The sequence below is a fragment of the Motacilla alba genome, chromosome Z, assembly GCF_015832195.1.
Source record: "Motacilla alba alba isolate MOTALB_02 chromosome Z, Motacilla_alba_V1.0_pri, whole genome shotgun sequence".
Taxonomy (NCBI): domain Eukaryota; kingdom Metazoa; phylum Chordata; class Aves; order Passeriformes; family Motacillidae; genus Motacilla; species Motacilla alba.
The window spans coordinates 25,224,397-25,240,522 of NC_052046.1; the positions used below are offsets into that span (position 1 = coordinate 25,224,397).

The window sequence follows — 16,126 nt, forward strand, 5'->3', positions numbered from 1 at the left end:
GAATTAACAAGACAGTCACATTGTCATGAACACAAATTGTAGCTACATCACCAAAAAATTCATGTGTTGACATAGTCTTATAATAATAATTTGTGTTCAAAGTTTTGGTAGTGTCATATAACAACTGACAATGTCACTTTGTCATTTGGCGTAAACAACACTAGTGACACTGAAGGAAAATACACAAACAGTAAGAAAATTCATCAACATTTTTTTAATAAGATGACCCCCAAAAGTGCATACTCTTCAATATCTCTGTAACATTCAATTTTTTTCAGTAGCAAGAATCAAATCACTACATGTTATTTCCTGACAATATTAGTGAAAATATGCTTAATTATCCCCACTATCTGAATCACTGCTAATTTGCAGAACTTTCAGGTAAGAAATCTACTTCTTTTTAGGAGAATGATAAGCAGTTTAGGAGGTCCTTTTGGGATAGAATGTTTTATAATGACAGGGTGAAAATAATGAAAAATTAAAGTGGAAGTGGAAGTGGAACAGATTGGAGGCAAATATTCAATGGTCTTTAATCCATTCAATGGTCTTAAAACCTTTTCAAGCATGTGTATATAAAACATGAGGTTTTTGACAATGATACAATTTCAAAATATTTGTATGAGATGCTTGAATGCATTGTTTTATACATATTACAAAAAGAGTAGGGTGTGGAGATCACCAAAATTATTTCTGAACCCTACCAAAAATAACCAAATTCTATCTCTCTGTACTAACTCAAAACCCATTAGTCTTTTATGTTTGTCTTAAAACTATAGTTATTCTACTTATTTAATTTATATTTATTTGTTTTAAATGTAATTGTCCTCTTAATAAAAATGATGGTACCAAGAAGATAGGTTATTAAAGTCTGAAGCATTTTTGTATATGAATAAGCATTAATGCTTATGACTTCATATAGTGTGAGCTAATCAAGACATTACTGATTACAAAATACTTACAGTGAAGTAGTTAATTTTCAATTTTCTTGATATAAATCAAGGTGAGCTTTTTATCTATTTTGGATGAAGTTCTAACTAAAGGTGAAATGTGCTAAAAGGAAGGCATTGAATAAAGAAAATTGTTAAAACGGTGATTTTCAACTTTAACTCTGGCTCTTCAGTTCCCTGGAAACAGCTTTCAAATGGCCTAATCTATATCTGCAAGTGAAGCTGTAGAGAGTCTGATCAAGTGTGTATGTCACATACTGATATGCTCAGTTTAGAGGGCAATTTGCTGCAGAGAAGAATTTCTTGTTTAATCATTATTACTTAAACAATATATATTAGAAGGTACTGTCACTTGGTTGCAATTACAAATTCCTTCATCTGCCTAAATTTTAATTTAGCCATGTGGGCTTGTAAGTTGGGATGCTAGCCGCTGGAAATAGTCTTTAAGTAAATTTGTAACAACAATTTTATAATTCTTATAGATTTTAATATACCAGTAAAGAAACAGAAGCATCCATAAATATTCTCATTAAATTAATACAGCCGAAAGGATACATGATCTATATTTTTTGCCATGTGATGATTGTTTCTTTCTTTTGATGGGAGTTGGTTTGGGATTAGTTTCGTTCAGTTTAGTTTAGTTTCAGTTTTAATTTCTTTGAATAATTTTTTCTGAAATTTCACAAACTATGAGAGGCTGAACCATAACATCACTCCATATGTGTCACTAGCAGTCACAGTAGATCTGCTAACACTGTTTCCAAAGTAGCAGTCCCATGTTTCAAGTGATTCACTCCAGCCAGTGTCAGAATATCAGTGCTCTCCTTACTTCTTTCTATTCTGACTATACTGATATATAGCTGCTGACATAGGAAAATGAGGACACAGAATTTTCACAAATGCTTCCCAAGTATATTTCCCACCATTAAACAGGTGAAGGAGAGGGATCACTGATGCACTGAAGTATGTGATAATGCCACCATGTTGTCAAAAAGAAATGTTATCTGTTTGTCGTGGAATGTCTAAATTTCTGACACAGGGACTAGAGCAAGCACAGTAGATATGATGTATGGGATAAAATAGGAGGTACTACATGAGCAGTCTACCCAACTTCAAACATAAGGCCAAGTTGGCCATATGTAATCAGAGGAGCTCTGTTGTGATGCACTAGATTGTTATTTGGATGCTGCACTGGGTGTTGTGTTATACAAATGTTTCCCCCCCTTCCTCAGATGGTGTATCCCTCGGATAAGGTGGTCTCTTCCCTGTAGCCCCTCCCCTTGCCCCTCCTCACTGGTGTCCCCTTGGCTGTGGCCTTCCGTCCCCGCCTCACATTCCGCGGGTATAAATGTCCCTTGAGTGTGGAACTCTTTCTTCGCCTGGAAACCCTACGATGTAGATGTCCCCTTCCAGCTAATAAACAGGACATCGGAACCACATGGAGAAAGAGCGCTTCTCGTCCTTTACTTCGTCCATGTAGGATCCGTGCAGGCTTAAATCCCAAGCTAGCTGGGGGGATTTAGAGCCCAAAACCCACGGGTTCCTTCAGAGCTCTTCACTGAAATGTCACTGCCAAGCACCTAAGCCTATTCTATTGAAACATCAAATAACTACTGGAGAAGCAAAAGATGTTGTCATATTCTCTCTTCCCTTTTTCCTCGTATTTTCCTCAGATTTTTGTTTAGAACCGTTTGTCTTATGAAGATGTCAGGCTGAAACAGTCTTTACAGTAACTCTCTGATGGGAGTGGCAAACAGCACCAGTGCAGAATTTAATCTAGACAAACCTTCCTTTATGCAATAGTTGGGCATACCACATTAAATGAAAGACTTTCAGCAGACTGCTTCCATGTTCGTATAACCCTCCAGCATTACTTACAGGGATGAGACAGCATTGATTTATGCTGGTAAATGAGCTATTGTCCCAGAAAGCCCAAAGCATACTGTACTATGACTTGATGAATAGTCCAGATAAAGAGGAGTTCTAAGAGGATGCTCTAAAATCATAGCCATAACAAATAAAATGTTCATGATTAACCAATATAAAAAAAGACAGTTTTATGTGTTACACCACATTTTTAGAATCTTTGTGCATAAATACCAGATCAAATACTTAAAGTAGGGACACTATTCAGTTTGCCCAAATCCAAGTCATGAGGGTCAGTCTTGTAAATTTTTTTCTGTGTAAAAAAGAAAGGAGGGATAAAGTTGAAAGATACATTAATTAAAGATGATACTGCAACCTCAAAAATTAGGAGGTCAGCCAGTACCAATATGCTTCTCATTTTAACTTATAAATTAGGATCTATGACCAAACAGGAATGAAAGAATAATAAAGGCTAATCTTTGATGCTTCACTTCCCTTTGTTGAATAGAGAGATATGATTAAGTCCTTTATAGACAGATCTACAGATATGTAAAAATTCTAAGCAAAAACGATACTCTCAAATACACAAATACACAGTAGCTGATACAATATACACAAAAGTTGACTTTTTTTTTTTTTTTATGCTATCACCAGTTCTGGCAGGTACAAACACATGTTTATAGTAAAAAATGTGTTTATAAGTTCTGTGCTGCTAAAATGTTCATAAGGTAAAGGTCAAAGAGTATTTCATTCCCTGCTGAGCAAATGGACAGGAAGCACATTTCTCTGCATTTCCTGTCATAACAGGAAGAGTGTAGCTTCTTCCTCTCCACAATGGCTTCAGTTCTGCTTCCCACCTCTAGCTCTTTCCCCCCCAGGGCTTTCTCAACCATTCCTTGTAAGACAGCAAGACTGTGCCTGTGTCTGCACTATTTTTCCACTCTGCTGTGTTGGCAGATGTACTGCACTCTGTTTACTTAGGCTTCTTGCTCACACTTCAAATTAAAAGTAATTTGACCTAAATATTTACCTTAGGATAATTCACTTCAAATTATGCTCAAAACATCAATTTGTAATACAAGCACATTTAACCTCAAAATATTGCATTCTAGAAATTCGTGGCTCATTTCAGCAGCTCTTTTAAGGTTTTACTTCTCAGGTAGTCTGGACTAACATGAAAAGTGTTGCCAGAGTTGTACAGATCACCACAAATTAGAAGTCTTGAAAACTTGGGGTGCAACTCTTTTCTTGCAGGAACCTAACTTTACCTCTTAAAAACCGAGGTCACTGTCTAATTTTAATGCTATATTTCAAGTATATATCTGTGTTAAATTTAATATATGCAATTAATAAAAATATGTAAAAGATAAAATGTGTGATGTTTAAGACAAAAGTTAATTGAACAAAAAATTATGCTTAGGTGCATCATCGAGCAGTTATGTTTTCATATGAAAACAATTCCTTGGAGACAGGTGGGGAAGTTTTATGTCTTGGATAAAATAAAGATGGTCCATGAAGGAATAATGAAAATATAAGTAAATAGGTGGAGAAAATATTTTTATCTATCTTGTGCTCGTGTTTGCATTAATATTCAAGGTTCTTTGCTCTTTCAACAGGGAAACTCCTGATTCAGACAATAGTCTCTTACCCTTTCCTTTTAAATAGAGCTGAAACACAGACAAAAATAGATACATGAGGCTAAAATTATTTTTGAAACTAGCTGCATTAGGTATCAAAGTCAGTAGAACAAATCTAGGTCTTCTTGCAAATAGTCATTTCCTTCCAGGATATTCTTCCCTTGCCCCATAACTTTAATATCTGCTTTGATTTTTTCTCTATTGAGATGATAACTCAATAATTCTCAATTTATAGCTTTACAAATATTCTGAAATTAGAGGAATGGTAAAAAGTCTGGGCATGAAAAATTTAAACAGCAAGTGTATATTACTATTATACCCGACAGATTTACACAGATGTGATGCTTTAAAAAGGGTGTCTCAATGTTAAATATCTTAATATTGAAGTGTAGACTTACTATGATATTTAATAAAAGCTAAGAGCCCAGCAGCTCATTACAAATTGAAAGAAATGAGCGCTGTGCAGAATCATTAGATATGATAAACTCAGTTGTAATCGTGACTCTTCAGAAGCAGGAAAAAAATGCAAAGCTAATGAGTGAGAAAATCATAGGGACAAACAATCACCATGTAAGGCTTCATATTTCCTAATACTAATTAGACAAAAAAATGGGGATTAAATGCAAGAGAGTGTTCCAGATCTGATAACAGAAAATCATTGGGTCAATACACCCTCATTCCTGGGTCAATATATCTCTGGATTTAGCTCAAAGACCATGGATTTAATGAGATATTTTGTGAGAGACCTTATATAACACAAAGATAATATCAATAACAGTAAGACAATAATGACAATATTAGGTCATTACACCGGTTTATTTTAGGCCTGGAAGGCCCTGTTTGCATGGCTGCAAAAAATTTCAGATGGTCCTCATCTGAAGCAGACCGCAAAAGGCTATCATTAAAACTAACATAATTTTTCATGTTTATGCAAAACCCAGAAAAAACACAAGGACTTTTCTGAGACAGAGGAATACAATATTTCCTTCATGTGTTGACCATAGCAAAGGTAGATAAATTATTTCTTTCAATTAAGAAAACACTTATTAGGAAAACTTTATTAGGAAAATAAAGTTCATATATGTTTTTTCCAATAGATCTATCTCTTTTTCTTTTTTTAATCATCCTAGAAATGTTACCAGAATTCTTCTCCAATCTGCTCAATTGAAATTTCCTTGGGAAGGACTTGTAGCAATCAGGAACTTCTAGCATCAGATATCAATGCTAACATTTTTGACTACTGATTCTGCTGCTGGTGGAACTAATATGTAAGCAGTCACAGTCTATTTGAATGGTTTGTTGACAAAGCTAGCACGACCAGACAATCTTGTTGAGCCTGAATAATATTACCTGGGATTCATTCCACATTTATAAAGACTATATTATCCAAGAATTATCATTGGAATAAAAAGAAAATATTTGGTCACATTGTCTAATTATAACAGGAGTCATTTGAGAGTTTTGATTTCCATTTAATGCTATGGTGGCAGCCAAACCATACAAAAGAAATAAATATTTAATCTAGGCCTGGCAGTTATTAATTTTCCTTATACATGTGTCAAAAAACACTGAAAGGGAATTTTTCAGGGAATTTTTCTTTCCTCCCAAAAAAAATCCATGATCATTCATACAGTCAAACATTTGTGCCATCTTTGTTACCATAAAGTATCAATGAGGACTAGAAAAATATAGCCGACTTGCAGCCCACAAGAAACATCATTAAATTAATGGCTTCTGCCAGTTAAAGTCCTGAATTCTGCACTCACTAAAGTCAATGTAAGAACTCTTGTGCAGGCCAGGGTAAAAGGACTGGGCCTCTAATGACTGAGTTGATGTACTTTCCCTTTAATTTATCCCCAAAAGTCAAAGCTTAAAATAGTTTTCGGAAAAGCTATTTGAGGATGCAAATTTGAGGATACAATCCTCAAATTGAGCATCTCTGTGGTATTTGCAGCCAGAAATATGACTCTGGATAGTTTGAAATGACTTTTATTACCAGTATGGTCACTAAAAGTGCACAAATCCAACCAAATAGACTTGCTCAGAAGAAATTCTCTTGAAGGGGGATCAACTCTATTTTTGTCCTTCCCAATCCACTCGTACAAGCCCTTTGAAGAGTAAGGGAGTCTTCTACTATAGCAGATGGTAGCGTGGAAGAAAACAGCTCCTTTACAGAGAAAACAAGTACATCATTCAATGGCTGACATTGAGGAGGCTAGGAAGTTGAGTGGAAAATCAAGGACAAGAATTCTGCCCTCCAGACCTTGTAGCAACTTCAACCATTTTGCACATATTCTGATTTCCAAATAGATTCACCTTTGCACTAGGAGAGGAGACAGAATAATAAGGCAGTTTCTAGCCAAGCCACTTGATGCCATTCTTGCAAATGTTTTTTGGTGAGGTAGAAAGAAAATATCTTCATCTCTAAATGGAGCTACAAATAGGTTTTGTGGAACTGTGCTTGAGCTGGTATCTTAGCTTCACTAATCAAAAAATTTTGACTGTTTTTTTCTGGTGCAACATTTAAATCTTTTTTAAAATAGATATATTTATGCAATCAAATAAGAAGACAAAATAGGAATATAAGAAAGTTCATATTTTAAGATTACTGGAAATGTGCAAGTTAGGAAACAAACAAACTGATGCTGCTGTGCTAAAGCAGCAATTAACCTTAATATTGCTATGCTGAAGCAGCAGTATTTTAAGAACCACTGAGGTTTGTGAGAGTACATCCCATATAAACGGTTAAAACAACAATCACATATTATGAAAAATCCAGTTGTATTTAATCACATATATATTGCTAAAATTAAAAAGCCTAATTCCACAGTCCAATGAAACAACGAAAATCTTTTCATTTGCTTCATTGAACTTTAAATCAGAGCACTAAATGCAAGATAAAGTCAGTAGAAATCCTTAAAAAATTATCTTTAATATATTAGTAGAAATAAGAAGCAGAATCAAGGCAGTTTTACAATATAGAAAGTAAAATAATGTAAATCTATACCTCCAGCCTCACAGCGGCTAAGATACATTCGCAAATATTGAATTGGGATTGTTCAGCCTGGAAAAGAGAAGGCTGGGACTTAACCATGGCCTTCCAGTACCTGACAAGAGTCTACAAGAAAGAGGAAGAGGGCCTTTTTACAAGAGCATGGAGTGGCAAGACAGGGAGGAATGTATTCAGGCTGACAGAGAGTAGGTTTAGATGAGACATAAGGAAAAAAGTTCTTTAATGTGGGGGTGGTGAAGCACAGGTACAAGTTGACCAGAGAAACTATGGTTGCCCTGTTCCTTAGAAGTGTATGAGGTCAGGCTTTGAGCAACCTGGTCTTTTGGAAGGAGTCTCTGCTCATGGTAGGGGAGCTGGAAATAGGTTTCTTCCAACCCAAATCATTCTGTGATTCTATGAGTCTAAGAAATGCTAGTGAGACAAACACTTCCTGCACTAACACTACAGTTGATGGTATTCTAGTGTTATAGTTGTGTTCATAATTATTAGTTCTGAAAGCTTGTTCTGGAATTCTTGAAACTCTACTGTGAATAATTTGAAGACTAGCTGTCTCCTTTTTCTAAAAGTATATTTAACCATTTAAAAGTTTTTTTTACAAAAGTTCAGCTAAAATCTCTCTAAATACTGTATTTGAGCAAGCAAGTTGAGATTGAAACTGTTGTATGAACTAATGTTGCGAATGGCAAAATTTGTGGTATCAATTACAAAATAATTCAGGTTCCCTTAAAAAAGAAGCCATTATAGCATGGGCAAGTTTCAAACAACTACTGACTTAATATTTATAACAAATTCAATTCAATATTTCACATCCAATTTCAACTACATGCTATAAGACAATTAAAATAAATATGATGACATTTATGTATTGTTAGAATTATTGCTTTTTAGCTTGTCTCACCAGAACAGGCAACTTTTAAGGAAAGCGCTTGATGCATCCATCATAAGGAACATTTTGCTGTTACATATGATTTTCTGCCATAGAGATCAAAAGTTACTACTAACACTACAATATTTAAAAATTCCTGGAAAGCATGTTTATGGACTATAATTTGTTGTTATGCCTAGGCGGAGTTTTTTATGGCTTTGTAAAATCCTCCACAACTAATAGCTTCTTAAAAAAGTCCCTGAATATATGAAGAAATTTATAGATCAAATTAGTAGTTCCTCTATATTAATGGTAACTCAGGATCAAGTTCTTAAAAACCATCTACAGAAGATTATTCCTAAATTGCAGCTGGGGTAAGAAGAACACAGTAACCACAGTATTAAATAATTCTATGGAGACATTCTCACAATTGTGGACCTCCAGTTTCAACAAAATATCCGCATCCATTCATTTACATAAAATGTAAACAGCAGCAATTTTCACCAATATTATTTGAAGATATCAGTTACTGAATTTTATTTTTGTGAACACAGGGAAGAAGATTTCCTAGTTTATGATCATATTTTAATTAGCAGAGATAGTGTTGATAATATGCGACAGCTCCCTAGCCATTTTATTTAAAGCAGAGTTCAAAATTAGCTAATCTGTCCTATTGGACCTATTTAGCCTTAGCTAAAAGGTCACTTGGTTTTATGACTACAACATGCTAGTATTATTTTATCTGGGTTTTAGAATGTGTTAGGCTACTCAAATTCTTCTTAAAATTCAGACATGAAAAGAGGAAACTTTTTTATGAAATAGTGTCTTTTTTATATGAAGGAGGTAAAAATAAAGACACTTGCAACCAATAGTTGGGATGTCTGAATTTAAATGAAAGTGCTTATATTATAATAACTCTTATTATAACAGTTCAAAAAATATAGTACTAAAAGCCTGTGTCCTGTAGCATGTCACAGGTGTGCTTAACCATGTATATTCCAGACTGAACTCAAAGCAAGTAGAGTAGAGCACACAGAGTAGTCTTTATAGAATAAAGTCTTCAAGTAATAACTTCCTAACTGTGCCTGTGCTGAACTTGAAAACACCTGTGTGTGAAGTTTCAGGTTGTTTACAAAAGTATTTTTTCTTTGATAGTCTAACACACATTGTGTATATGCATATGTTGGTATATGCATAGGTACACAGACTTATCAACTTTTTAATCACCTTTAATAATAAGTTACCTTATCAATATAATATGATGCTTAAGTCAGGTATTTTTGCAACTCACCTGTCTGTTACGTTCATCCATAATCCTTGTAATCTGAATCTTTTTTCTCCCCATAGTCCCCGTTTTTTTTCCTCTCCTTCTTCCTTAAAATTACGTATTTTTCCCTTCTCTTTTATTCCTCTTTCCTGTTTCCTCAAAACAAACCTCCTTCTTCAGCACTTGCACCACTCAGTTCACAGTCCCCTGCATCTGTTCCTGCTAAACACAGAAAGGAAATAAAATGTTATCATGAAATTGATAACCAGAAGAAAGTTATTACATGCAGCTGATCAGGCATCCTCATTATAATTTAGTGTACAAGTAAATTCAAACCAAAATTTTCTGCACCTATAAAACAAGTAATGCATGGAGGAAAACAAAAAATTATTCAAAGGCTTATTTCTATGACAGGAAAACACCAAAAACAGATATATCAAGAAATAAAGAAAAAGACTGAAGTAAAAGTTGTGAAAATTTTAATGGAATTAATATCTCTAATTTTAAATATCACTCACAGCTGTAATATGAAAAACTACCCAAATCAGAGAGTTAATAAATGGTTTTGTATCTATGTATGCTAAGCAGGCCAGCTGATTTGTTTCTGAAGGGAAAACAATTTTGTGCTTTGACAGCAGAGGTGATAATTTCCCTCATTATGCAAATACAATGGACATTTATTTGTTACTTGATATATAAGAGTTGCCACCTACTTTAAATCCAAAGTTCTTAATTTTATTCTTTAAGAATATCAATTAGTGAAAGTATTACTGAAGATACTTAAAAAACACTAGTGCCCTTTCCTGTCATTTCATTTTAGTATAAATTCTAAAATGTTCTGCAAAGGATTTCTAATCTGCAAACGTGTTTTCTTATAAAAACAGAACAGTAGAGGCAGATGACAATTTTAAGAATGTTTTGAAAAATATTTTCACTGTTTTAGTAATGCATGAGCTTTACAGTACTGGCTCTGTCATAGACTTAAGGAGAGAAATGCACAGTATATAAAAATACACAATGCAGGAAACATATTTCAAAATATGTTATAAACCACGTAATTAATTTATATAAAATCCAAAGTATTTTAACAATAAAAGGTGGATGTTTATTTTAATAATAAAAGAGACCATGGAAATAGTAAAAAATACAAAAATTATTTTGCCTAGTATAAGGTAAAAGACAAGTTTTTCTGCTTTATAATCTCAGTTTACTATATTAGTATATTTTTATATGTTTTAAGTGAACAGCACAAAGGTTTTATAAACACAGAATAGGAAAAAGAAATCTGAACAATATGAATCTAAACATTCTTTTGAAGTGCAGTAAAAATATTGCCTTGGAAGTAAAAAAATTGTAATTTTAAAACAGAGGCTGGTATTTCCTCATTTATTCTAAACTCATAGTATCTCAGCCAACCTGATAAATTCTCACAATATATTGCATAACACTAAGCTGATATCCTGGTCATTTAATTCATTATTTGGCTCTGATTCAAAGCTACTGAGGTAGAAAAGTTAGATCTCACTCCTTCTTATCTTCAATTCTCTTTTGATTTTCTTAGCATACATTAAAATTTAGGCTATTCAAGTGTTTCACCACTCTAAGGGGAAAAAAATTAATAAATAAGCAGTCAGTCTGAGTTTTCTAGCTAGCCATTATGGTGTAATTAATCTGTTGGTCAAAACAAATCTTCAAGTACAGTACTTATTATATTTATGTATATGAATCTCTTTTTTATATTATTTTCTGGGCATATTTGTATATTATTACCATAATGCAGAATACAGAATGTGGAACAATTCATATTGTAACTATAACAAAATATAGACTGCAAAAATTCTTAGCTGCATTTTATATTTGAAAACAATAGCTACTCACTGCTTAAATAGATACAAAGGTTGTTGATCATATTTGCAACAACAACAACAACAAAAAAGAAGGCCAAAAATTGAAATAAATTTATTTTGTAAATGTATTTTTAAAAGCTTTTTTTTCCAAACAAAGTTAGGAGACAGTCTTATCTGATTTTCAGCGTTGATAAACAAACCCACACTATTTTTAGAAACAGTTTTACATTTTCTTATTTTGGGTTTCTTTCCTGTTTTTCCTATAGTCTTACCTCCAACACAAAGCATGAATTAGCACATGTGTTTCCCAAGCACATGCGGAACTCAAAGAGTCTAACTGTCTTTCTCTGCAGAAGCTAACCCATACTCTAATCCACAGCATCTGCTTATGCAACAACTTCCTTTTCTTTCATTCAGCTGAGGCCAGTGATGCTATTGGTTTACAGCGCTGTCTGCCAAAGCAATTCACTGCAGTGTGGAAGGTCAGAGTGGGCAGATTAGAGCACTTTTGGCTGGTTAGTGATGATGAGCTGCTCTGCAGATCAAAATGCTTAGTGAGTTCAGAAAAAAATCACTTAATACTGAGAAAACTCTGTCAGGAAGGATAAAAATCACAGCAGAGGAGCAGTATGTTGAGTCCCTCCCACACACTTATCAGTTCTACATTTAAGACCAGTCTTCAAACAACAACAGCTTTTACAGACAGTTTAAACTCAGAACCTTAAAATTCCTGTGATCTACACAAAGGTATCTTAAAGTAATTCATGCAAGACTTGATAAGCAGAATATAATTAGGTCATCTGTATGAAACATGTGATTTGCAAAGAAACATAAATTTGCTTCAATGGGCAGTGAGTTAGGTTTTTTTGCATGAATTAAAAAAAAACCCAAATATTTTCTCCTGTATGTCCTAGTTTGCCTTTTGCTTACTAGTCCAATTTCAAATAAAAGGTTTTCAATTTTTCTATCAAATTCATTTTGTTTTAGAAACCCCCCCACCTATCAACACACAGTCCTTCAAGTGCTATTCTTACTATGTGTTAGCTCATAGTTTTATATCTTTCATTAGTAAATACAAAAAAAAAGATCATAGGACTGATTCCCAATTATTGAAGTTCAGATAAGTAAATCAAGTCAATTCATGCAAGGGCTAAAACCTGCAAAGCCTGGTAATTTCCAAGTCAAACAGAATGTAAAGAACTCTGAAGACCAACAAATCCCCATGGCTGCTTAGGACTTCACCAGTGCTCTCAATACCTTTTGAAAATTCTTGCAGAACCAAGGATTGCAGTAAGTAAGTATTTGAAGTTCCTGTTAACTGGTCAATTGTTATTTTACTAACACTAATAAAGCACATTGACTAGAAAAGTTGAATGTACTACAAAAATCAAATAGTACTGCAGGCCTCAATTATCCAAATGAAATTAAAATGGAGCTTTGTTGAAGTAGCACCACATAAAACTTCCATCTTAATAATATAATCATATGCAAACAAATTACATTTAAAGAAACATGAAGTTAAATGCTCTTTTGTTATCATTTTCTGCATTTCTTTTCAATAGTTGAAAAAAAATCAAAACCAAGACAAACCAGACTGCTTTAAAAAAGAGGAACTTTATTTTTGGCGGTCTTCTGTTTATTATATGATTTGGCAAAAGGCAGTGGTAGCTGACAGAAGATTGATCTGAGCCTTGAGAAGGGAAAAGAGCTAAAAGAAAAATGCAGCAAATCACTTGACCAGTTCTGTCTCTCTTTCAAACACTGACACACAGACATACGCACACACATATACACACATACACACCCACTATCCCTTCTCTGCAACACAGAAGAATCTTGACAGAATAGCAGGAAGCATGCACAGAGCAGTCAGGGAAGGATAATACGTCAGCAACCACGAACAATAAAAGGTGTAAAGGTGCTTCCTTCCCTAAACTGTTCCAGAAGTGCAAAATGGGAACCAAAACTGTCACTTCCTTCTGTGAGCAGAATAGTCTGAATTTGCTCTGCTGCAACACCCCAGACAGAGAATCCTTTGAACAGTTACACCAGGAGAAATAAGGAGTATCAAAAAAAGACAGTAAAAATATTTTATTTATAAACAAAAGAAAGAAGGTAGCCAGAGAAAAACCAAGTTAAAATGTGCTAGAGTTTATAACATTTTCATGGTTGCTTTACAAAAGTAACAAACTTTTCATAAAGATATCCTTGTTCCACTGAGCAGCTTACATTCTGAGTTGATTAATTAGGTTAAAACTGAAGAACAAAACAATTTTTTCTTTATTAAGGTGATACAAGAAAGTGAAGAAAAAAGCGCTGTTCCCTTTCTCCTACCATTCTTATCTTGACATAGAAAAGTAACTTAAAAGGCCCATGAAATCTTTTTATGCAAACCTGTTTTCTCAAAAAAAGTTTCGAATCTGTGTCTAAAAATGTGAATGTATTGAGTAGGAACACATCATCTACTTTTCTGGTGAAAAATTAGCTGCAAAAATGTAACCATGAACATTGACAATGAAGGATGGATATTAAGATAAAATGGTGACTCAAATGGTTTCTGTAAAATCCAGACTGTGTTCCACACACCTACAAAGACAGCTACAGAGTGAAGAAACAGCTGGGCATACTGCATCAATTGAAGACATTACTCACTGTCACCTTGAGTTGGGTATAGTTTAATGAAATGCAGAGAATGGTGAAAATAATTATCTATCATGTTATCTGACTGAAATCAGCTGACATTAAAGATAGAAGTGGTTCTTTGCATTTACATGGTGGTTTGTTTGCATGGTCATAACAAAGGACAGGGTTTGGGCCGTTAACAGAAGGTTGTGATAAAATTATATATGTCATCACCATGGCAATATACCAGTAAAGCAGCAAGCAGTATGCTTCTCCAGGCAGAAAGCCATGTAAAAATGAATCGGAGACATCTTAAGCTTTCAAACATCTGTCCACAACATTCTGATCTAGAAATTAAACATAACCTACACTTGGGTATTTTGATCTTATGGGTAGGCTGCCAGATGAAAAGGTTGAAAGTGAGTTAATTTTAATCAACTAAATTTAACTCTCAGGAGATCATGCATTTGGCTACAGGAAATACAAAACAAACATTTAAGCCATAACAGAAAAATTATAACAGATGAAGTACTGGAGACTACTAGAGAGACAGTGCATCAAACCAAAAAACTCTCAAAATAAAGAAAATATTTGTAATCTGTAAGTATCAAGGCTTATTATATTACCAGTTATCTAACCTGACTTGTGACTTATGGCATAAGCTTAATTTATAATGGAGAATACTTCCAGGGCAATGAAGTTTTGAACCAAGGCAGGAGTAAAATGTTCATAAAGTTGCAAACTACAAAATAATTTCCAATATGTAAATTGCTATTTAGAATTTTAAGAAAAAACTTAAATTATTTGATTTGAATTAATATTTCATTAATTTTTCTATGATTTTGAAAGCTCTGCTGGACTCATAAGATTACTTCTACTGATAGTCGATTTATTTGTTTGTTTATTTATAAAGGATAGTAGAATGTGTATATTTGAAATCTGAACTTCCAGAGCTGTACGTTATTGGCTTGTTTACATTTCAACATACTCCTAGGATAATGACAATATAGCAATGAATTGCAGAAATTTCCTTTCTTGCAGCTGAGTTACTGGCTTAATCAATATTGTTATTTTCTATGCCTTGGAACAGCCATGAGAATATTTTGCAATGTGATTTATTTTTTTAAATTTGGAATTAAATACTTCTGAAGACACATTGTAAGAATGCTTCAGACAACTGTGGTCTATGTAGCTTATCACTCAAATATAGTTTCAAGTTATCCCACAGAGACAGAACTTGTCCATCATGGGTGGAAGAATTTCTTGTTTTGCAAAGTTCCCCTGAAAAGTTTTTTTGAGCAAACTAAACATAATTGCCCAAATAGCAGAGAACATGATACTTCCTAACAATTACTGTATTTCACTGTGCCACACAGCCTGCTTTTCAAGAGACTGAGGTATCCAGACACAGAATATTTTGTCTGTAGCCGCCTCTCTATTTAAGCCAATCCATGCCTGTATGAAAGGAAAAGAGTGACTTCAGCTTATCTTTCACAATATGTGCTGACAGACATCCATCCAGTGCAGTGGTGGAGGGTTTTATGAATATTGTATGCATGCTATACCAAACCTGGTCATGCTGGTAAAGAACCATGGCAAAAGATCAAAATACGTCCATGTGATCATGGAATTTTCTGCAGAGGATGAGTCATTCTTTGCAGCAGTGGACCACAAGAAGCAACCACCAGATGAAAACCGATTGCCTATACTCCACTAGATATGTGCCTGCTATGCTTGAGGATGAAAAGAAGACCTGGCTAATTTACAACATTTCTAAAGATGGCTAAAATGAAGAGTAGTATTGGATTTGTAAAGCAAATAAAGCAGACTCTAATTAGATTTTAAGGAAAATTAAGTGAAATGTTAGTATAAAATATATTCCTGTGAAGAGTCAATTTTAAAATGAAAATAATTATTGGGTGGTATTTCCCTGCGTAGCCATGGAAGAAAAGAAAAAAATTAAAGCAAATTTTTTTTTTTTTGTAGCCAAAAGATTTAAAGTAAATAGTTTGAAGGAAAGGTTTATATGTTTATGATTAAGTTCATGATGTACCCTTAGCAG

The 16,126-nt window shown here is 33.9% G+C and overlaps 1 protein-coding gene across 26 annotated transcripts in view; it reads right to left on the reverse strand.

Moving 5' to 3' along the window:
- The window catches only part of MEF2C (myocyte enhancer factor 2C), a 280,803-nt gene that overhangs the window by 212,942 nt on the left and 51,735 nt on the right, over positions 1-16,126 (reverse strand). For all 26 annotated transcript variants that reach the window (XM_038125304.1, XM_038125280.1, XM_038125279.1 and 23 more), the window contains one exon: positions 9,620-9,817. In XM_038125304.1, the coding sequence (XP_037981232.1) occupies positions 9,620-9,636 (17 nt within the window). In that variant the 5' untranslated portion in view covers positions 9,637-9,817. The remainder of the gene's footprint in view (positions 1-9,619; positions 9,818-16,126) is intronic.